The sequence below is a fragment of the Doryrhamphus excisus genome, linkage group LG9 (genome assembly GCF_037039965.1).
Source record: "Doryrhamphus excisus strain RoL-2023G ecotype Guam linkage group LG9, RoL_Dexc_Guam_v1.1, whole genome shotgun sequence".
NCBI classification, from domain to species: Eukaryota; Metazoa; Chordata; class Actinopteri; order Syngnathiformes; family Syngnathidae; genus Doryrhamphus; species Doryrhamphus excisus.
In genome coordinates this window covers 15289826-15314052 of record NC_136365.1, presented here as the reverse complement: position 1 = coordinate 15314052, position 24227 = coordinate 15289826, and the positions used below count along the sequence as shown (strand labels likewise).

The following is a 24227-nucleotide window of genomic DNA, read 5'->3' as shown; positions in this document are numbered from 1 at the left end:
GCTGGGATAGGCTCCAGCACCCCCCGCGACCCTTGTGAGGATAAGCGGTAGAAAATGAATGAATGAATTAATTTAATGAAGGAAACCAAAGCTGAATAATGTAAAGTAAAGTGTCTCTCAAATAAAAATGAGATTTATGGAAAGTTTGACCAACAACCTCAAAATTAGTAGTATCATGAATGCTGAATCACAGATGTACAGTATTTGTGCCCATTGTATAAATTTACTGCCCAGTAACTCAAGACATGGCTGTCATTTTGACAAATTTCGGAATATACATATATTGCCTTCATCAATATACTGAAATATACCAGTAGACCCTGGGTCTCAAACTCAATTTACCTGGGGGCCACTGGGTCAAAGGTCTGGATGAGGCTGGGCCGCATCAGGTTTAAAAAATATATATTTTTTATTTTTTTATTTTTTAATCTATATTATAAATTCATTATTTATTTATGTATTAAAAACTGAAAAAATAAAAATGAAAAAACTGTCAATAAAATAAGATAATAAAATAAGATAAAAATAAAATAAATAAATCAAAATAAAGAAAATAAATCAATCAGTAATAAATAAATAAATAAAATAATAATAAAACAGCAAATAAGAAAAACCTAAGAAACCACATATAGTTGATGGGTAGTGAAATTATTTTTTTCCCAGATTCAAATTAACAGTAGTAAGAGTTATTTAACCTTTTAATATGAACATTAATAAAACTTATGAAAACATGTGACTTTACTCATCTGTATTCACCAGTCATTATTTGCACTAAAATTAATATATCTGCAATATGTCTGCTCCTGCATATGCTCCTGTGCAATACTATGTGTATACTTTGGATATCTTGTATATATCTTGTTAAATTGTCTTTTGACTTTTATATACTTTTTTTTTTAACTTGACTACTGCACTGAAAGGAGAAGCTCTCCAATCTCGTTGTACATCTTGTACAATAAAGGCCATTCCATTCCATATATTAATAATACATAAAAAAATATTTCATAAATTATTAAATAAAGTGTGGCAAAGACTCACTGTTAAAAGCTGATGCTTAGTTGGTATGTGTATTAGGTACAACTGATCCTCAATAGCACTAAAAGCGTGGAAAGCCATCCAAAACCAATATTTTATGTCTCTTGCAGTCGCCCCACTGAGACGTACACATAAGGCAGGTGAGTGTTTATATTTAACATCGCCTATGAAGTGCATTCTCTGTACAATATTGTGAGCTTTTACTGTAAATCCTTAAAAGCATATTTAATTGTATGGCTCTCTGGTGTCCACTCCATAGGGAAGCTGCTTGAATTGCCTTAAAAATGTGCTGATTCATAAAGATTAAAATTCCCCACATTCCTCACTGAATGAGGGTATATAGTATTTACTTAACTGCAAAGAGTATCTGGTAAGAGGAAGGCATTGTATTTTTAAAATAATATTGTATACGTATATTGTGTTTGATTTTCATTCATTCATTCATTTTTTATCACTTATCCTCACAAGGGTCGCGCGGGGGTGCTGGAGCCTATCCCAGCTGTCTTTGGGCGAGAGGCGGGGTACACCCTGGACTGGTCGCCAGCCAATCACAGGGCACATATAGACAAACAACCATTAACACCCACATTCATACCTATGAACAATTTGGATTCGCCAATTAACCTAGCATGTTTTTGGAATGTGGGAGGAAGCCGGAGTCTGTTTGATTATCTAAACTTTTAAAACATTTACTCTTGATTTTTGGTTAATTATTATCACTTTTATGCACATGTAATTATGAATTAAAATAACATATCTTGAGCGCTAACTCACGATTAAAAGCTCACTCACAGACAGCTCAAGGAAGAATAAACGTTCTGAATGATGCATTTACGTCATGAAAAGACTTCAGGTGCTGTCATGCATAAAGAAGCACAATGCAAGAATATGCAAATCAGCCTGCAGAGACAGACCACCTCCCCAACAAAGTGGAAACGCTAGAGCGGGTGTCTTATGAATCTGAATGCGCCAGAGTCAATCAGACTGGGAAAGAGAGGAGACTGGATGAACGGTAGAACATTTGACACGAGGAATGAACAAAATCGGGGCAGGAGTGATGATGAGATGCATATCCTGTTACCATGGATACCTGAGTGTGGTGAAGAGCCTCCACGACCGTAGTGAGGCGCAGCTTGAAAGGCGTAGATAACGTCGCTATCAGCAATTGCTGTCAAGTCATCATCGTCCGAGAAGGAACGCTGAAACCCTGTGGAATACAATTCGGCCAGGATAACCTGCACAGAAAGAAAGAGGGACATTACATCTATACTCACGCTGCCTGCAACAATTTGTAGTGCTGGAGCTGGCTTTGTGCAAAAAATAATGAGAAAAGTCCCAAAAAGCCGCAACAAATACACAGAGATTGGTAAATGACGAGGCATTGGTCTGTGCACAAAGGAGTCATATTAAAGGCCACGTCTTTGCAATGAATGAGTGAATGGCTTCTGAATTAAATTTTTAAAAGAAGTTATTCAATGAAGTTGAATAATTTGTGCATTTAATTATTTTCATTTGACGAGGTTGAAACACAGTTACAAAAACACGCTAATTCAACAGTTGAACAGAGTCAAAATTCACACATTATAAATTTGTTCAACCTTTTCCTTAAAGTTCAGAAAATTAACTTTTAAAAAACATCATGAGGAAATTTTTGATTGGCATGCCACCTGATGTGAAATTCTATCCCCAAAACTTGTGGCTTTTGTATTTAACTTAAAATTGCTAACAGTTAGCATGCTAGCAACATAGCAGACCTATGCAATGTGCCAAGGCATTTTGATATGTATCATGTCATGTAAAAAATTGCATTTTGACAAAATGCTATTAAGCTAACAGTTAGCATGCTAAGTACCGAAAGTGGCAATCATACATCATGGTGTGTATATATTTGCTATTGACATCATTAAAATAGCTCAAAGCTAACAGCAGCGTGTTACTAGCATGTTAGCACTGAGTAAGATAGCACTATGACTGGATACGCTGCCCTGCAGGCATGCCCATAATAACAAAAACGACCAAAGTTACAGCTCCTAATTCTGTAACTGAGGCATAGTTGGCCAAGTCCCTGACTGACTTTTTTAAGATTGGTAGCGAAGCCTCCTTTTTTACTTAAAGTGGTGGGAGAAAACACAAGGCGGATTCAGCTAGCCAGGAGGTATCATCATTAATCCATTCCAAACGGTATGAGGATAACCAAAACATTAGAAAGCCCAATCAATTTTAAACAATACTGTAAGTCCAATTAATCTGCTCCAAACTCCCTAAAATGTTTTACATGCTAATAATAACTATAGTTTTACATGCAGAAAACAAAGTGGAAAACATATAAAAATGAATGAAATGCATAAATGAACATTTAACATGACTTTTAACTGTATTGAAGACTCGCCAACACAAAGATGATGGGGGGGGGGGGGTGGAAGAAACGTTAAAGAGTAGACGCTTAGAGCATTACACACACTGGCCTGACTCACTATCTGCATTAAACCGTTCCCCCTGCAACCCGTGTTCACCGGGAACCTTTTTTACCTCTGTACTTCTTTCTTGGGTTTAATAATGTTTCCCGCCTTCTTAACAAGGTTCTGGCACTTGGACTATATTTAATTTTCAAAAAGCACAGATTTCTATAACACTGAGAAAAACGCAGTGCTCTTGAATGCCCAAGTAGTGTCAGGCTTATTCTGCTTATTAAAAGGAAGAAAGGAGACACACAAGCTGTTCATCGTTCAGTGTGATTAAATAAATCATCCAGTATTACATGTTAAAATGAATGTGCATGTTATTACATGGTTACAAGATGTATATAAAACCTTGTTGGAGGTTTTTGGACGTTTTTTAATAGCAAGTAGGCGGAATAATTGAATAAAATAAAAGTGTGTCCCATTACATGCATCAATTAGTTGGCTCTTTTTTAGCTGTTTTTATATCTTTAGAACACACCAAAAAGACACAGGAAGACACGTGTTCATGTCTCACATAAGGATTGTGGGCCAAAGAAAAAAGAAAAGTGCAGTTTTTCTTTAAAGGACTGCCATTCCGGAATCTATCCATCGTGTCCCAATTGTAAAAAAAACAAAAACAAAATACCAACATGTGGATGTTTTGTTTGGGGAACTCGATTCCTTAGGCAGACTGTTTAGCCATACAATAACTATGACTCTGTACGGGAACCTTGACTTCTTATTTTTATCATTTTTGTCAAAAATCCAAGCCTTCAAAAACCGGAACATAGATACAAAAACAAAGATGTAATTAAAAAGCCAATTTTGCATAATAGGGAATGTTTACAGCAACGGTCGGGTATACGTTTTGTTCTCAGTCCCCCTACTACAATTGTACATTTATTTTGCAAGCCAGCATGGTTATTACAAATAACTGGTGTATTTGTTGACCGAGATGTATGACCATTATAAAAGGCGAAGGTGATCTTGTGTAACCATGGCTGTTACCAAGCCAGTGTACCATCAACATGGGTTTCAAGCTTCAATTTTAGGGACAAGTAGCTACATAATACTACTTTAAACTGCCTTTAAAGTGCTTTGGTTTCACAGTATGTGATGGTGAGTTGGTGGCCTCACATCATTTCCAGGTCAAATAATGTAGTGTGTACCTGGTCTGGAGAGATGTCCCCCTCCTCAGCCACCATGGCTCTTAAGGTAGACAAGGAACCAAAAAGAGGCACAGCGAGGCCCACCCGCAGATACCTTTGACCCTTGGTGCTGAACACCAACGTTACACACATGGGCCTGCAAACAGACAGAGACATTCTCTTAAAATCAGCCTGCCGACATACACTTGACTTAACTTAGCTGAAAAACAGCAAAACAAAACATTCTAAAAAAATAAGCAAGGCATGCAGTGTTGCATATTGTATAATCTAACGTATATTTGTTGAGGGGGATAGTTGATTCGCTGGTGCTGTTGTATATAATCCAATTTCACAAGTATGGATAATCTCATTTGGCTGAGCGCGACTTCATATCTAAGTCATATTTCTCCGACCCCTCTGACTGTGTGTACTCGGATGCATAATGCCAAATGTCCTACTGGGACAGTTGCAGAAATTTAAACATGAAAAAAAAAATAATTTACCCAGAGAGACGGAGTTGGATCACACAGGGAATGCAATAGCTAAAAATGTAATATTTCTAGTTAATATTGTGCATTCAACTGTATAATGTGCTGGCAGTTTTCATCCTTTAAGGTGATTCAAGATAAGACAGCGATATGGGAAATAACAAGGATGAGAGTGACGGGAAACAGAGATGTCATCACAAAACAAATCCTGCCTTGTACTTGTTTGTGGCTTCAAGCTTAAAGTTGTCATGACACCAAAACGTGTGTTAATCTTGCTATGTTTGTCAGATCATGTGATTTCAATGGTCACAATATGTCATGTCAAATTATGGCTTAATAATTATTATCATATATTTCTATATTCCTCGGCCATCTCTGTGTGGAGTTTGCATGTTCTCCCCGTGCATGCGTGGGTTTTCTCCGGGTACTCCGGTTTCCTCCCACATTCCAAAAACATGCTAGGTTAATTGGCAACTCCAAATTGTCCATAGGTATGAATGTGAGTGTGAATGGTTGTTTGTCTATATGTGCCCTGTGATTGGCTGTCCACTTCTCCAGGGTGTACCCTGCCTCTCACCCGAAGACAGCTGGGATAGGCTCCAGCACCCCCCGTGACCCTCGTGAGGATAAGCGGTAGAAAATGAATGAATGAATGAATGAATGAATATTTCTATATAGGCTTTGTTTCCAGCGGGTCCTTGAACGCACCAACCATAGCTGTGACTTTGTTCATCGCTGTCACAAATAGACATTTTTCCCGTTCATCATTGTTTCCGTTGTGTAGGAATGCAAAAAGGACAGCTTCGTCAAGTTATTATAATAAATATGCCTCAATCGTTTCCAGACAACTTCTACAACTACAATTGTTAACTTCTTTTAAGAAAGGTAAAATAGTAAATATTTCATCATGGCAAAAAGTTTAACCCTGGAACAGATGAATTCAATCCAATGTCGACCAGTCTCTCATCATCACCTCTTGAGGTGAACAGTGTGTTACAACAAGAGAAAATGGGTCAGCTCTAGCCCTGTTTTTATTAGTATAAATTGCCCCTTTAAACACAGTGTTTATGTTATTAAGGGAAGCTGCTGCTGTTGGTATTATCTGAAGCACACAGGCATCGGCGTCCTGCTGCCAGCCCGCTCATACTTGATCTTTCGGGACATGAGACCCTGCATGCCTTCTGCTAAGATAATGCTGCAGCAGTACTGCTCAATATTAGTATGTGTGTTTTTGTGCAAGCCAGCTGTATTTTATGTAATGAAAAGTCTGCATAGATGAAACTAAGACGTGCCTACCAAGCACAAAAGCGGAGGGATTGTGATATACACACTAAATAAAGGAACTTTAAATGGTGGAATTTATCTTAACTTATGCATGTCATTTCAGAATGTTGTCATTGGTTGTTAAAAATGAAATTAAACACATTAACTATGGCCCACATCAAAACATTATAAATATTTTATATCCCAGACGCAAGCCCGCCCTCGACCACTACCCGAATTGCATCACTCATCACCCAAAACACTCGCATTTCTTCTTTCTGCATTTTGAAGCTCTACCTAAGACTGCAAAATGTAAATTCTTGCACAATTTTTCAACTGGTCTTAATATTTTATCAGGGGTGTGTATATACAAGAAGTAAGAAAGAAATTGAACTCTTGAATGTTATCAGACAAGAAGCCATCACACTGGATAGTACAATACTATATAAATAACACTAAGTGGAGCTTTTTTATTTCTTATTTAACTTGAATAGAAGAATGTCTTCAACTACTTTGGATTGACTTTCATGTGTATCATGAAGAAAGAGAAAAAATATGGACATCTCTGAATCATAACGATGGAGAAGAGCAATGGTCTTAATATTGAGCCAAGTGGCACACCACTCACATACAACCTCTGATAGAAATCCATAGTTTACTGTTGTGGACACAGTATGAACTGAAACATGACAACATTAAAATGACTGATAGCATATCATTTATTATTTGCGACTATATACAATAAATCTGACTAAATATATAAAATTGATATCTATGTATATTATTTTGCAAATTATTCCATATATTTTAATTCTTTATAACTAAATACAATTACAAATAATATATATATATTAATATATAATTATATTAAAATAAAAAATAAAATAAAATAAAAATATTTATTTAATATAATACTTTTTTTTAAAGCACATACATGCATAAAATCAGTCAATTTCAATGAATGTTGCTTTTTGACGACATATATCTGTAAAGGTTTGCATGTATTACCTGGTTTGCCGTAGAGGGATGGGCAGGGAGATACATAAAAACGGGTCAAAGGTGTTGCTCTGCTTAAGGCAATGAGGGCACGTTAGAGACGACCTGGGGAGAAAAGAAAACATGACACCGTTTTGTCATTACTGTGTTAAACCAGTGCTGGCCTGATGAACCAAGGCATATACAGGATTATATATCATCAACACACAGAAAGCATGGTGTCAGTGCAGCTACGCATTTAGGGTCTGGTTATTTGCATGCAGCAGACTGTGGATGATTGGCGATGAATGTTAAACACTGAATTAGGCCATCTGGGTGGAAAAATGGAGTGCTGTTCAGATCTTAAGTAAAAAATAAAAAAGCAGTTGTATCTCAGAACTGGAGGATGAGGGCAACAGAGACAGAGAGATCAATATTGAAACTAAAGCGAGTTTGCAAAGTGACAAAAAAGGACAACAAAGTCGAGGGGGCTCAGAGGGAGGAAACATTAAATATGAATAGCATGCAGGACAGCAGAGTTGATACAACCTGGCGAGAAAAGAGGACATCGGAAAGGACACCGGCAGAACCCATCAGTGTCTTTTTTTTTTTTTTAACAAGAAAGGCAAACACATCAGAGTCTATATGCAAGTCCAGTTGCCTCGATCCAACCTTTGTGGAATACCATGCCCTGGATGACCAAGAATCAAACAGTATTGCAACTTTTATTCAAAAGATGAATGTACGTAGGTCGAGTGGTTAGCGCGCAGACCTCACAGCTAGGAGACCTGGGTACAATTCCACCCTCGGCCATCTCTGTGTGGAGTTTGCATGTTCTCCCCGTGCATGCGTGGGTTTTCTCCGGGTACTTCGGTTTCCTCCCACATTCCAAAAACATGCTAGGTTAATTGGCGACTCCAATGAACGTAAGAAAATGAATAAATCGCTGCAAGTTGCTAAGGATCGAGGAAACTAACCCTAACCAGGACTGACACAACATTAATTTGCATAATGTTTACAACAATGGTTTCCTCCCACATTCCAAAAACATGCTAGGTTCATTGGCGACTCCAAATTGTCCATAGGTATGGATGTGAGTGTGAATGGTTGTTTGTCTATATGTGCCCTGTGATTGGCTGGCGACCAGTCCAGGGTGTACCCCGCCTCTCGCCTGAAGACAGCTGGGATAGGCTCCAGCACCCCTGCGACTCTCGTGAGGATAACCGGTAGGAAATGAATGAAATCTTTCAAGATTTTGTGACATGAGAATCTGTACACCGATTAATTAATTAATCATGCTGTTTCGTCTGTAAATCCAATGTGCAGAAATTAAGTATTTTCAAGCATAAAAATTGTTACATTAACTATAACACAAATATATAGTATGCTTTGAGAAAGTACATTCAAAAACTCAATTCCTAACCTCTGGCGTCACTTCCTGTCCTCCACATATCCGGAACACATTTATTGCAACACACACAAGCACAAGTCTTATGTCTTAAATGTCTAAAACTATCTTGGGTAGTAGGAGTGTAAAGGTGAATATAGGGGTCCCTAATTATGTTAAAAATAATACTTGCAAATTTTGCATGGGTTTTCTCTGGGTACTCCGGTTTCCTCCCACATTCCAAAAACATGTTAGGTTAATTGACGACTCCAAATTGTCCATAGGTATGAATGTGAGTGTGAATGGTTGTTTGTCTATATGTGCCCTGTGATTGGCTGGCCACCAGTCCAATGTGTACCCCGACTCGCGCCTGAAGACAGCTGGGATAGGCTCCAGCATAACAATATAGAAAGTGGATGGATGGAATCTTACTTTGCGGAAATTCACTTATCACAGCTGGAACCAATTAACTGTGATAAACGAGGGATTGCTATTCCTGGCGTCTTTTGTGTATGTTACCATTTCTCTTGAAATGAAATGAGAATCAACAATTTAGACCAGATTTTTTTGATCTATGAGTCCTTTTTGTGCAACATTTATGATATAAAGCGTCATACATGTTATATAAACTGAGCAATGGCATTTGTCTAGACCTAGATGGCATCTTGGGGACAACAGCCCATTAAAAATAGACATCACAAACTGAGAGTGACAGAGAGAGGAGGAAAAAGACTCATTCAAACGTCACTGTGCGACTCCCGAGTCGGCAGCCCGACGCTCAAGACAAGCGCGGGGTGTAATCGCAAACATTTATTCTGATCAGAGTATTGCGCCGACTCCCTCCGTGGAGCATCTCTGTCAGATATAAAAGGAATCGGGAAGGAAGATGAGAGGAAGGGAGACCAATTAAAACAGACGGAGAAGGAAAGCAGAGACGGAGTGACAGTCGTAGGTCTACTGCTACAGTACAAACAAAACACTGCAAATTTAATTGATCTGATTTTACAAATGGCTGCAACTGATGATCACAGCTGCCAGATGTGAGATGGAAAGTTTTGAGCGAGCGACAAGATGAAAATAAAGTGGCTACTTGTTAAACGCTTTCATTTTGTTCAGTACCCAAGCACCTGGAAATATAAGAGAAAGATATGTTGTGAGTTCTTCGATAGAGTACGATTAAGATGCTTGTTTATTTTGAATAATAAAAAGAACAAGTGCAGCTTTGCAGCAAATTGGTGGTTTTCATCAAACATTCAGGAGGGATAAGAGTCCAATATCAAAGTGACAACCTTGTTTATTTGATTGATACTCAATGCGCCATGACGAAACTATCCAAATCTGTTTGAGTGGTGTCATTTTTAAGAGGGATTTGAGTCTTATAGTCTTGTTCATTTTGAATGGCATCAGTTGAAATTAGTTGAAATAATACACCAAAGTACATTCAGACGTAGCTAAGGTCAAAGCAGTACACTATAGGGGTGCAAATGTTGGGTCTGGAACCAATTACCTGCGATAAACGAGGGACGAGTGTACATATTTTCTTGCAGTCTAGCAGTTGTTGCCAGTACATAGCATCATTATGATATTATACGCTCCATCCCTTACTTCAATTATGTAAATGTGCCAGATGTAGCCCCATATTGTCAATTTGACTCACGCGTGTGGTGTTATTCCAACTGAAGTAAAAAGCCATGAGATTGCATCTCGCGTTGCATTCATTGACTTGCGTTCTTTAAAACCCTCACAAGTGAGTAGAGGGAGGAGTAAACTGTTTTGCTCAGTCCAATGCTGTAAGGCGAGCAGTTACAAGATAAGCTTGTTAGCTGTGACGCTTGCAGCCGCTAATCACTGACAGAGCGTCCAGCTGTTGCACAGTAGATGAACCTAGTGCGCTCTAGACTTAACAAGATGTGTCAATCAAGCAAGTGATTACAAACCTGCAGTGTGTGTGTAAGTGCCAATCAGTGTGACAGAGGTATTGAATACAAGCAGTAGACTTGCATGTTTTTTTTTTTAATGGGGGACTCAAATTTGGAATTCATAGTTTATAAATTTACATGCAGTTCTATTTTAAGCTATGTAGGTTGACTTCCAACAGAGGGCAGCAAAACCTCTGAATACCAAGAGACCAAAAAGACCTTGTTAGAGCCTAACAATCAGATAAAGCTTCCTTTCAATACAACTCCAGTGATAGAGATATAGAGCCCTAATTAATGTCAGCTTAACATGGCAATGTAGCGTACAACCTTTGTCAGCGGCCGACCTTTTTATTGATCATTCTGTAATTGAACTGTGTTGCATGGTAAGAAAAAAATTATAACGTAACATTTAAGGACTGTAATTGCTTCCGTGATCTATAACAAACAGAAAATTTAAAGATTAGTATTCCTATCCTATTAAAGGCAAAATAAAATGAATGTTAATTTCTGTGGGTGTTCATAATTGACCGTAAACGCCCCATGATGAGAGAACTTTATACCCAGCCTATTGACAATAAATAATACAGTCGTCCTTCCGCACTTCAAATATCACACCCGCACTCTATTGAGGTTTTTTTCTAAACGTAATTAATGTAGCTAAAATACAAATACAGTTAAAGGCAATAAAGGACATTATAAGGGCGGCACGGCGGTCGAGTGGTTAGCGCGCAGACCTCACAGCTAGACCCACCCTCGGCCATCTCTACGTGGAGTTCTCCACATGTTCTCCCCGTGCATGCGTGGGTTTTCTCTGGGTACTCCGGTTTCCTCCCACATTCCAAAAACATGCTAGGTTAATTGGCGACTCCAAATTGTCCATAGGTATGAATGTGAGTGTGAATGGTTGTTTGTCTATATGTGCCCTGTGATTGGCTGGCGACCAGTCCAGGGTGTACCCCGCCTCTCGCCCGAAGACAGCTGGGGTGGGAAATAGCGCCCCCCGCGACCCTCGTGAGGATAGAAAATGAATAAATGAAAAGGACATTATAATGAATGGTAGTCTACACTAGCCATTAGGTGTCACGAGCAACACATGCACCAGACTTCATCACTATCAACAAAAGCTTCTCACAACAGACACAACAATAATAATGACCCTCATCATCCCTTGAGGACAAGCGGTGTAGAAAATGAAATCAACATAATGCAATCAACATAATAACATCACTTCCTGTTCACGTGTCTACATGTATAACACAAGTGTTAAATTGCTTAATTTGTCTGATTATAACTACTAACTAGTAGTGTAAAGGTGACTGTAGGGGTGCTATTCCATGTCTAGAGAGCTCTAATAATATTGTTGTACATATTTTCTATGCTCTAATTACAAAAAAGTTTTTTATAAATCAGGAATCCTACTTCATGGAAATGTGTTTATTGTGGTTGGGTCTGGAAGCAATTAACCGCAATAAGCAAGGGATTACTGTGTTGATTAGGGTGTGATTAGTTTATATCCTAAGCAGCTTGTAACAATAGACTCAGAAATGACAAATTAAACAACGTATTAAACAATCCATCTATGTTATAAATGTTTATTAAATAACACAACAGTCCAACGGTATGTACTGTATATACAGTCTTTTGTACAATTTTTGTACGCTGTCTCGGTTATCATACAGCCAGTGTGCACTAAAACTAGTCCTGTGCCCAAACAAGGCATCCACACATTGGTGACCCAGTCTCTGTGAAGAATGTGAGGAAATGTCAGTATTAAAACTTTAATTAAGAAGACGTTTAATGTTGATTTAGCCATTTTATTTGTCATTTATATGCATTTCCCTTTGGTATCCACATGTAAAACTACAGTTATTCCTTATAAAAGTGTTTTATGTTAATATTTCTGCGTGTCTGAAATTGGAACATTGGTTAGATTTTCATTTGACCTTTTCAAACGAATTAATTGTACTGTATCTTTCCTGCAGTTTCTTCAAACAATGACTTCATATTGACCATCTTAATATTTGCCGGGGATAAAAGGTCAGTTTCAAAGCCAACAGGAGACAACTGCCGGTAGAGAAGTAAATCTGAAAAATCGGAATCTTCTCACCTGTACTGGGCCTGGAAGTGTTCCTGGACAAAACTGTTGCGGCCTCGAGGCTGCTGTGTGCTGGCCAACCGAGGATTGGACAGGTCCTCCAGTGAGCTGGGTCCCTGGAGAGATATTAAAACAATGTTATGTGAATATTTGTGCACCATTCAAATTAATCAAAGGTTAATTTCACAGAACTGACTAGATGGCTGGATGGACTTTTCCTGGACATATTCAGAGACAAACTAGTCCGTATGACACGAATCACAAACACATCACAAGTTGCAGACCAAAATTCCAACCTGGTACCTTCCACACTGACTGGCGTCACGCTATCTGTCACTTTTTATTCAGGCCACTGCTTTTCTGAGGTCTTTCAATCTTTTAGGTGAGGAAGTCTATTCTGAAAGTGTCCTCCCAACTGATATTACATTAAATTGGCTGCAGTTCACTCTCAAAGTATAGCAAAGTTAACATCAAACCTCGGTTTTTGTACACTCCACTTTTTGTATGATTCGGTTTTCATCGAAAAATACATTTTTGCACAATGTTGCATATTTCTACAGTGATCAATTTGACCTGTGTGTTACGTGAAATCAAAAGTCCAAACAAAGCACCTTGCACGTTGTGCTGACTTGCTGTCCTTACATTTTGAACTGTGTGCAACTGCAAAGTAAACTGCCATGGAGCCAAAAAAAAAGGCCAGAAACCTGATTGAATCGAATCTCGCCAGATAAGTTCCATCCATTCGTCATTTATAACTATTTCACAATGTTTTCTGTGTGTAAATTAACTAGCTTTACATTATTTCCAATGAGGAAAAATGCCTTGGTTTTCGGTACGTCACGGTTTTTTTTTACCATGTGATGCATTGCATAGCAATGTTTATCACATACTACAGTATTAATTGGCCCTGTACCCTAGAAACCGCCCTTGAATGATACGGGAAAAGGCCGGAATGTGTGTCAAAGCCCAGGGCAGTGATACTGATGAGATATAGAGTTTAACCATGTCCAGTATCAGCCCCTACGCACGCTGCTCTGGTATCGTGCCCGTGAAACAACCAATCAGAGAACAGCACACGAGTGCTTAGTGCCTAGTGCTTCTCCAGTCACCAAAAAACCCAAACTTGATTAATGGAACTTTAATTGTCAGACATTGATAAGATAAAAAAATGGTCTTTTGATTAAATAGTATGTGATAATAAGATCATCACATGGTTTGTCTGGTATCAGGCCAGGTGTCAGTATCAAAACTGATACTAGCACGCGGTGGGATAACCTATAAGTATGCATGTTCAAATAAAATGAAACCATTACAGTTACCATAGTTCAAATTGTTGTTTCCTTTGAATGACCCAGCATGCCTTGCAGGCAATGTTTAGTGTTTAGTTATTACCCATGTAGTAGTAGTGGATTTATGTGATGCAATGTGTTATTTTGTTGCACCGTGAGGAAGTAGTATGTCTTTCTGATTGACGACCACATATAAATAGACGTCCTCTTAGGCAATGTGACCAGCGAGTCAGAAAGTTTGTCACCCCTGGTTTAGACCAAGACCTGCACGGTTGCAAACCAAAACAAACAAAGTCTTAAATGGATACATGTATAACAATGTCAATCAAAACACTGCTCATCCTGTTATATCATGCCGCTGTGATCCTTAAATAAATCCACTGGCATCACCAAAGAGATGGAAGCGATAACATGGACTTGTCTGTCTTTACTAGAGATTTGGAAGGTGCTGGTGGAGTCAAAGCTTCCCCTCCAGGGACTTCTCCACTTCAATCCCTTCCACGAGAACATATGTTGTTATCAAATCCCAGCTGATTCCCTGTGGTAGCGCTTGATGCGGGACATTACTCGGCGTTCCTCTACAGCTCGCTGGTGAGCATGTGGGTGTTTGGCGAGCAAACTGACTGCATATTTGGTGGTATCTTTATGTGGCACATGAGGGCTTTTAGTGTGAAAGCAAGCGTAACATGATACAATGTGTGTGTGTGTGTTTGTGTTTTTCAAGAGTGTTGCTGTTGCTGGAGGACACGATAACAACAAATACAACAGGCACATTGGCCTGGAAATAGATGAGATGTCTTATTTATGCTCCAAAACAAAAACTGTAGTCATCATATAGACATATTTCAAATACATATGACCATACTATGCTGTAAATATGAATTACCATACTTTATACAGAGGCTCTGGGCCGTCATTTACTCCACTGCAGAATACCAGGATTTTGTTGAGAGGAAATAGGGATTGCGATATAGCCTAAAATGAATATTGTGATAACCATATACATCACAACATATACATTATAATAGAGGCATTTCAAAACAGATTACAGTTGCTGCTGTCGTATGCGGTAACGTCACTTTCGGTTTTTGGATGTGTGCGCTCTGTGTAGCCTTGTTATTATTCTCTCTTATTATTCATTCATTTATTCATTTTCGCGGGCATGCTGGAGCCTATCCCAGCTGTCTTTGGGCGAGAGGCGGGGTACACCCTGGATTGGTCGCCAGCCAATCACAGGGCACATATAGACAAACAACCATTCACACTCACATTCATACTATGGACAATTTGGAGTCGCCTATTAACCTAGCATGTTTTTGGAATGTGGGAGGAAACCGGAGTACCCGGAGAAAACCCACGCATGCACGAGGAGAACATGCCTCTCTTATTATTGTACGTGTTCATTTCCTGTTCAGAGCTGGTTACTCGTTTGTAATTACGTGCATTGATTAGCTGCCTCTTCTTAGTTGTTTGTATAGCTTTAGAACTTTCACTATCACTATCGTACCCAAGGATACTTCAACATGGTCATTGGTCATGGTAGGACTGAGGATCGGACCAGCAACCTTCAGGTTGGGAGACGACCACTCTACCACCTTAGCCATGCATACCACCACCCGTTTGAGGCTTTTCTATCACAGAGCGGTCATACCGCACATTCCTCACAGGATTGGTGTTGGCGATTACACAAAGACCACCCCTAGCTCCTCAGTGCAGCATCATTCTGCTTAATACAACATTGGAATGGAAACAGGAGTTCAGAACAGAGAGAGATTATCCCATATCCAACCATCAGGTTGACCCAAATATAAGAAAACACTTCTATTTCAAGACACGCATTAGGAAAAACATTCAGGTCAATACTGTGTTTACTTCATTTAACTGCATTTCAATGCCCTGTGACTTCTCTTGGCAACATTCCAGAGGTGATTAAGTGCTGCAAACTTTGTTCTTTCTTCTCAGATTTATTCCTCAAGTTTTAATAATGATAACCAAAGTAAGATTTGAACAAATAAATGTCCTGCTTAAATGCAACTGGCAGTTTAGCTGAATGAATGAATGTACTGTCAGCATGACTTCTAATGTGAGGTTCCTACATATTGTGGCTTCATGTTTGAAACTAAGACTCATTTCTCCCATTCAGTGAGTGAATCAAGTGAGTCAGTGCTGACAGCACCGTAGCATTTGTGAGTTCATTCTGTTTCGTAAGGGCTGGCCCTTACGAAAAGAAAATCTATTTATCAATATATTACTTTAAATATATTGTATTATATTATAATATATTATTTTTCCATTATATTTTCCAATACATTATATATTATAAATACATGGAATCAGATATTTTTGTACATATATTATACAATATATTATATATTCATGTAATATATGGCAATATATTGCAGAATATACAAATGATTGCCACTTTCAATATATTGAAATATATTAAATCCAAATATATAATATATGAGTTTATATATCCCAAATTATATGCAATTTTATATATGTATAAATATAGTCCTTTTTTGGTCTTGATCGCAAGATATTTTGTATATGTATCAATATATACACATATATGATCTATGCATATATTGCAATATATTGGAAAATATAAACATAAGATCCCATATATGGAAATATATTTCCTAATACATAGCATTATATTTGCCAATATACTGCAATATTTTTTTTCCATAAGGGGGACAAGACACAAGTGAGTAAGCTTTGGTGATGTTCATCATAAGTGTGTATTAATTTTTCTCCTTTTCTAAAAGACACTTTCTGGAAAGTCTTAACTTTTCTCATATTAACTACAACAAAGTCAGAGGGAGAAGAAGGAGCGAGAAATACAACAACAATAACAACACCACATAGGGAGACAAATTATACAGGACAGAAAGATAAGAAGATCATTTTAAGGTAAAGCGCTGGGGGAGGCAAGTGGCGGAACAAGGACAATGTTTTCGGAAAATATGGAGACCCGGGAATGCTCTTTCTACAACGTCTGGTGATAACTGGTTTTATATGTTTAGTGAAATCCTGCTAATTGCATCTGTCCTTCTATTTACTCTTTTTGTCACGATCTGAGAAGCTGTCGATGGCTAGATCCCCCAAGATGCAGAGACACCAGCGGCAAGGTGCACGTAAAAGTAATTTTATTGAGTATGGACATAATCAAAAGGCTCTGTGAAAACAGAACAATCAGACAGAGGCAACAGGCACAACTTAGTTCAGGTGACAACACAGGTGAGGGTACACTAGTCAGTCACAATGAACCAGCGCCGTCCCTTTGGTGATGCTGGGCTTTTAAACCCCACTGATTGTAATTGCCACCACTGGAGTCAAGCTGCTGCAACTTCCCCACAACAGGAAGTGCAGCACACCAAAATAATGACAACTCCTGTCCTGCGGAACATGACACTTTTACTGTGTCAAACCGCCCGCAGTGAGAATGGTCTTTAAAACAATTAAAGTATGGTATTTGCCGAACATTAATGCACACCTAAAAGACTTAAATTTCATCAAAAATTTAGGGTGCGCCTTATGTTCCAAAAAATGTGCCACTTCGGTAAACATTCCACTTGATACACTAACAGCAATAAACCAATCAGAAGCCACGTGAAGGAAATTAATTCTGAACTGGCGATCATTCCAGGAGCATTAACAAAATTAACAATAACATTATCAATATCAGACGGTATTGGCATGAAAATGTGATGCATGAGTGGTGATGTCGTGCTACACACAGCAGCAAGCTTACAAGCTCAGTATGCCTAATAATTTTTCAGTGAAAATGATGATGTTGTAGTCCAAAAGTCTATTATTAGGGGTGATGTAGACTTGATGAAGCAAGGAAAAAAGCAAAGTACTTGGAGCACCAACAGTAAAATTTACATCAAGCTAAATGGAGACCACTATAGCCAAGAGTGCTTGTTGTCAAAGATATCGAGGATCTGGATAACCATTAATGATCATATCACCATGGCATCACAGAAAATGGAGGATACAACCCACAAAAAACAAACAATGCAGTTGGAAGGATTACATTCAGTAACATTTGGCATTGACATCAATACCATGTGGTAGAGGCCTGCTCAACAAGAAGAACTGGAATTAACAACCTATCTATCGACATTCAATGACATTCACAATACAACACAAAAGACAGCAGGACGAGGCCACCCAGACATGGAAACCTTTCGCTAACCAGACTGCAAACGATTGCATTGGAGAATGGTATAGATCCTGACAGCAACTGAAGGTGTTTACAGACAACTGCTTTCATTGTATGGAATAATGTTGTACAGTAATTAGTGCATGTTGAATACAAGAAGTGAGGGGGTAGGATTAAATAAGCTTTACTTCTTCCTATTCCCTTTTGGACATGTGGAACTGTGAATTGCAAAATGGAGCATGCATATTAAACCATAACCTTACCTGCTGGTAGTAGAACATGTTACTTTCTTGACTATTTGTTGTGTTTTTTCTATAACTATTATTGCATATTACAGTATTATGTCTTATCTTTCCCAAACAGTGTTTATTTATGAAATGCATCCATTAATGGTGTATAGCAGTGATTTTCAACAACTGTGCCGCAGCACACAAGTGTGCCGTGAGGAATTATTCAATATTACTTTTTTAATTAACATGTATTAATAATTTTCTGCAAATATTATGTCATTGTCGCGTGTCTGTGGTGTAAAGACTGGCAGAGCAATGCAATATTTGTCCGTCTGGCAACACGTAGCTGATTGCCTCGTTCCTCTAATAGACTTAGTGATGCACGTGAGAGGTAGTGGTAACATGTAACATTGTTGGTTAAATTAGTATGCGGATCAAAAGGATCTGCTGTGGCGAGTCCGTAATCAGGAAAAAGCTGAAAGAAGCAAATAACGTTGGTTATTGGTGTGCCGCAAAATTTTTCCAACGTAACAAACGTGCCGTGGCTCAAAAAAGGTTGAAAAACACTGGTGTATAGCATATCAATAAGAAAGCAATCGAGAGAGTCAAGCGTCAATTACTTTGTCATGATTTTTGTGTGTTTGTTGGTTATAATTTGGTTCTAAATTTATATCCAGGGCTCAACAATAACGATGTACCGATGGCCCCGGGCAAGTTAAAACAAAATTCGGGCAAGAAGGGCCTTAGTCAGGGAGGTGACCAAGGCCCCGATGGTCACTCTGTCAGAGCTCCAGCGTTCCTCTGTGGAGAAAGGAGAGCCTTCCAGAAGGACAACCATCTCTGCAGCAATCCACCAATCAGGCCTGTATGGTAGAGTGGCCAGACGAAAGCCACTCCTTAGTAAAAGGAACATGGCAGCCCGTCTGGAATTTGCCAAAAAGCACCTGAATGACTCTCAGACCATGAGAAACAAAATTCTCTGGTCTGATGGCTTTCGTCTGGCCACTCTACCATACAGGCCTGATTGGTGGATTGCTGCAGAGATGGTTGTCCTTCTAGAAGGCTCTCCTCTCTCCACAGAGGAACGCTGGAGCTCTGACAGAGTGACCATCGGGGCCTTGGTCACCTCCCTGACTAAGGCCCTTCTTCCCCGATCGCTCAGTTTAGAAGGCCGGCCAGCTCTAGGAAGAGTCCTGGTGGTTCCAAACGTCTTCCATTTACGAATAATGGAGGCCACTGTGCTCATTGGGACCTTCAAAGCAGCAGAAATGTTTCTGTATCCTTCCCCAGATTTGTGCCTCAAGACAATCCTGTCTCGCAGGTCTACAGACAGTTCTTTTGACTTCATGCTTGGTGTTTGTGCTCTGACATGCACAGTCAACTGTGGGACCTTATATAGACAGTTATTATATTTCCAAATCATGTCCAATCAACTGAATTTACTGCAGGTGGACTCCAATTAAGCTGTAGAAAGATCTCAAGGATGATCAGTGGAAAAAAGATGCACCTGAGCTCAATTTTGAGCTTCATGGCAAAGGCTGTGAATACTTACGTAAATGTGATTTTTTTTTGTTTTCTATTTTTTATAAATTCAAAACATGTAAAAAAAAACCTTTTTTTACATTGTCATTATGGAGTATTTTGTGTAGAATTTTGAGGTAAGAGATTAATTTAATACAATTTGGAATGAGGCTGTAACATGACAAAATGTGGAAAAAGTGAAGCGCTGTGAATACTTTCCGGATGCACTGTAAATCCAATCAGTGATATTCCCGTGGGGCAAGTGCACTTTGGCATGCCATACTGCCAAGAGTTTTTTTAAAAGCGGTTCTTGTTGGGTGTTGGTAAAACACGGACTGCGTAATTCCGGTGATAATATGCAAACCAATCCTTGCAAATCCTGAAATGGACCAATCAGAATCGTTTATTTAGACCTCGGTCCACAGTCCGAGTTTTACCCACACCCGTTCTTGTTCGCGATGAACCAATCAGCGATCGTGACTACGAAAACATCTATCATGGCGTCCCTGCCAACATAGTCTAATTCTTCAACAACTTTTTTTCTCACCTTTGCTTCACAAATTATTGTTTGACCTTTGAGCATTTTTTTCTGGATTAAAAAACACTTTACTAGTACACAAATGTGTCTATTCAATAATGTTTCATTGTGGTGCACAACTTATAAATATCACTGCTTACTACGACTACCATGTGTAAGGTAGTATGGCATGCCATGTTAACATACATCTCCACAATTTTTCGAACATTCCTCCAAATACAATGCATCAGTACTATTATCTGATGAATTATCAGCATATATTGATGCTAAATATATTAAACACTGATAAATGATAATTAATTTAATATCAGCCTGGGCTTATAAAGGTGATGTATCTTTATGCCACAAAAATTAGATGATATTATTATGGCGGTCTTTTCATTTTACATGGGGCAAGTTCGGGCAAGTAGTTCTCACCTTAAGAATTCCCCGTGGGCAAGTAATTTTTGTTTTTAATGTAGAGCCCTGATATATTTTTTTACAAAGTAAGGGAGATAAACATAGTGGCAAAAACACGACCCTACACACTAAGAGACCAAAATAGGTAGGGCATGTGTTGGGGGCAGGTTACACGTCGCCATCCATTCAGGAAAACGCTGTCTGAGCAGTAAAGCAGCTGACTCACAACAATTATTTTCCTTTTGTATGGATGCTGTTAATTCAGCCCATTCATGAAGGGCTTAGAGGACAAGATGGCCTGTGAGATAATGACAGAGAGCACAGGCATTTGAAATCCTGAATAACCTCTGGTCCGAGGGTCCATCACAGAACCAGAAACAGCACTAATTCTTATAGACTTGGTACGACAAAAAGCAAATAGCACCTTTGTGCATATGTTTCATCCTAGGCACTATTTCTCAGTTGGGGGGGTCGTGTTTGTGCCTGTTCCATTTCAGGGCTTAGTGCGGTAAGACCCGCAACTCTGGCTGTTGCTATGGAGATGTCTGTCTGGCCAAAAAAAAACAAAGGCAAGAACAAAAATTAAGAGCCGCTGGCAGGGCTCAGGGGTGCCAAAACTGGCTCCGTTCGGCAGCATGGCTAAGAGCTGGCCCTCAGCGGACAGGTTCATTTGCAGACAAATATTGATTTAGACCACGACAAAAAAAGGAGACATTCACCATGATGAAGGCAACAGGACTGATCCAATTGAAGTGTTTGATTGTGAATGAACTTGAACAAGCAGCAGTGTGGAAGCTTCATGACAGATGACCTGCTGTGAACACTAACTCACCACACAGCCATTATTGTCTAAATAGCTGGCAACACGTGAGTACTCCTTGCAGCCGAGTCCAAATTCAGTGTGAGCATCATTGTTAACAAGCACTGTCTTAATCCTCAAGGGCATTACATTCACCAGAGCTACACAGGTAGCAAAGCAATCCTTTTTCCACTCCATGATGATGACATCCCTGGTGGGGCTGGTAGATGTTAGACACCTTGCATTCCTCCAACTTCCTTCTGCTTAAAAATATCCCACAGGTGCTCAGTTGGGTTCAGATCTGGAGGAAACATACCTCAGCTTCCCCAGCAAGGCACTTGTCATCTTGGAGGTGTGTTTGGGATCCTGAGAGAGTTGGAAAACGGCCGTGCACCCTAGGACGGCATCATGCTCTTCACAATTTCATAGTACCGTAGCTCTGAAATGCTGACAACACTCACAGGATTATAATGTTGTGTCAAAGCAAGCACAGCTTTAATTCTGAAATGACCTTGATGCAGGTCAACCATTTGCTCGACATTGACCTGACTTGACTTTAATACACGGAAAGGTTACTCAATTTTGCAGGAAATGTCTCAGTTATGATGTTCCACCTGTCCATAGGCGTCAGAAAATCACAGCCATTTAAGGAAGACGAACCTGGAAATGTGGGTGTGGCAGCAGTTACTGAACGCTGAACCAAGCAGGAAAAACTGCCTGCATCTTCAGTTACTAAGCACACCAGCGGTGCCAGTTCTGGATAGCACACACTTATCATAGAGCAGATGACCGCCGTAATGAGTGTGAAAAATAGGTGGGGAAATGCCTCGAAGGATTTGTGGATCTCTCCCCCTTGCTGCTTCCCTGTCAGATTTAGTAAAGTGTGGAAAAAAAGGCACAAATAGAAACCCACGTGGATATTTATTACTACATTCATTGCAGCAAATGTTTCATTTTTCCCCACAGGGCCTCAATCTATTTGCGGTGGTGGATAGCAGGGTTGAGGGTCGTCAACTTGTGGGTCGAGACCCAAAAGAGAATCGTGGATCTACTCTGGGTGGATCTCATAGAGCAAGTAAAAAATTACATTCAAATATGTAATATACAGGCTGCACGGTGGAAAGTGGTTAGCACACAGGCCTCACAGCTAGGAGACCCAGTTCAATTCCACCCTCGGCCATCTCTGTGTGGAGTTTGCATGTTCTCCCCGTGCATGCGTGGGTTTTCTCCGGGTACTCCGGTTTCCTCCCACATTCCAAAAACATGCTAGGTTAATTGGTGACTCCAAATTGTCCATAGGTATGAATGTGAGTGTGAATGGTTGTTTGTCTATATGTACCGTGATTGGCTGGCCACCAGTCCAGGGTGTACCCCGCCTCTCGCTCGAAAACAGCTGGGATAGGCTCCAGCACCCCCCGTGACCCTCGTGAGGATAAGCGGTAGAAAATGAATGAATGAATGTAATATACAACTGACTTATTCTGGAGTAAAATATTGCAATATTTTAGTCATCTACCTCCTTGGTATATCTTCATTGCAAAGTTATGAGTGAACCGAGTTTGTGGTCTTATTTGTATGTAATTGGTGGGAAGGGAGGATATAAAATGCTCTTCACTTTACCTTAGATGAGAAGCACATGATGCATTCTGCATCCTTCATCCTAAATTCAAGTGTTTACCTTCCTGCCTGAACACTGCAGCAGATAAAGACTTCTGAGTAGAACACCGCATCTGCAACTGAGCAGTAAACTCAAAAATACTGAATTTCTATCCACTGTTTTTGACACAAAAATGATCTATTTATTATGCATGTATAATTTAGTGCAAGGCCTGAATTTGAGCCACATTTTCATTCCACTTTTTGTTGTTAAGCAAACAAGCTCATCTTTCAAATGTTTGTTGCCTAGTTAAAGAAAGGCATCTTTTCAAATATCAATGCACCTCCAAAGGCATACGCATACATGCCTGTGTGTGTGCATCTGTGTCTTTTACCTTTCATTTTTGATTGACACTCTAAGAGATGCCATATCTTTTGTAGTTATTGTATCTGCGGCATGTTGCCAGTAAGTGCTCTTGTTTTGTTGATCATTTCCTGGGGAGGGAATTAGTCAAACTTAATTAACTGCTAAAAACCACTTCTGAGGTGGAAACAGCAACTCCTTGCAGCAAGATCATCTGGTTCATTTAGCAGAAACCTAAGAAGACGTGAAAAAGCAGCATTTATGCAGGTCAATGGCTACTGGTGCTACACATCTTGTTTGAGCCTGAATGGCTGTGCAAATGTTATCCATCACTCCTTGTGTGTTGACTTGGGAAGCAAATACAGTATAATATAATCAGTTGTTGGAGTTAATTGGCTTAAAATGTAATTACATTTACATCTGCAGGGTGAAACAAAAAAAACAGTGCTGCAGCTTGTACAGTTTTTATTTAAGGATGACATTTTTCTTTTAGTTAAGCTTTTAAAGTGTGTTAAATCACCTAAGCTAACAGCAAGAAACATTTCAATATTGAGCAAAGCAAAATTTGT

The 24227-nt window shown here is 39.2% G+C and overlaps 1 protein-coding gene across 1 annotated transcript in view; it reads right to left on the bottom strand.

Moving 5' to 3' along the window:
- Positions 1-24227, bottom strand: part of usp43a (ubiquitin specific peptidase 43a) — a 61845-nt gene that overhangs the window by 20948 nt on the left and 16670 nt on the right. Inside the window, exons 3-6 of the mRNA XM_058065343.2 lie at positions 12764-12867; positions 7384-7476; positions 4646-4781; positions 2126-2270 (exon numbers count right to left, since the gene is read on the bottom strand). Of these exons, the coding sequence (XP_057921326.2) occupies positions 2126-2270; positions 4646-4781; positions 7384-7476; positions 12764-12867 (478 nt within the window). The remainder of the gene's footprint in view (positions 1-2125; positions 2271-4645; positions 4782-7383; positions 7477-12763; positions 12868-24227) is intronic.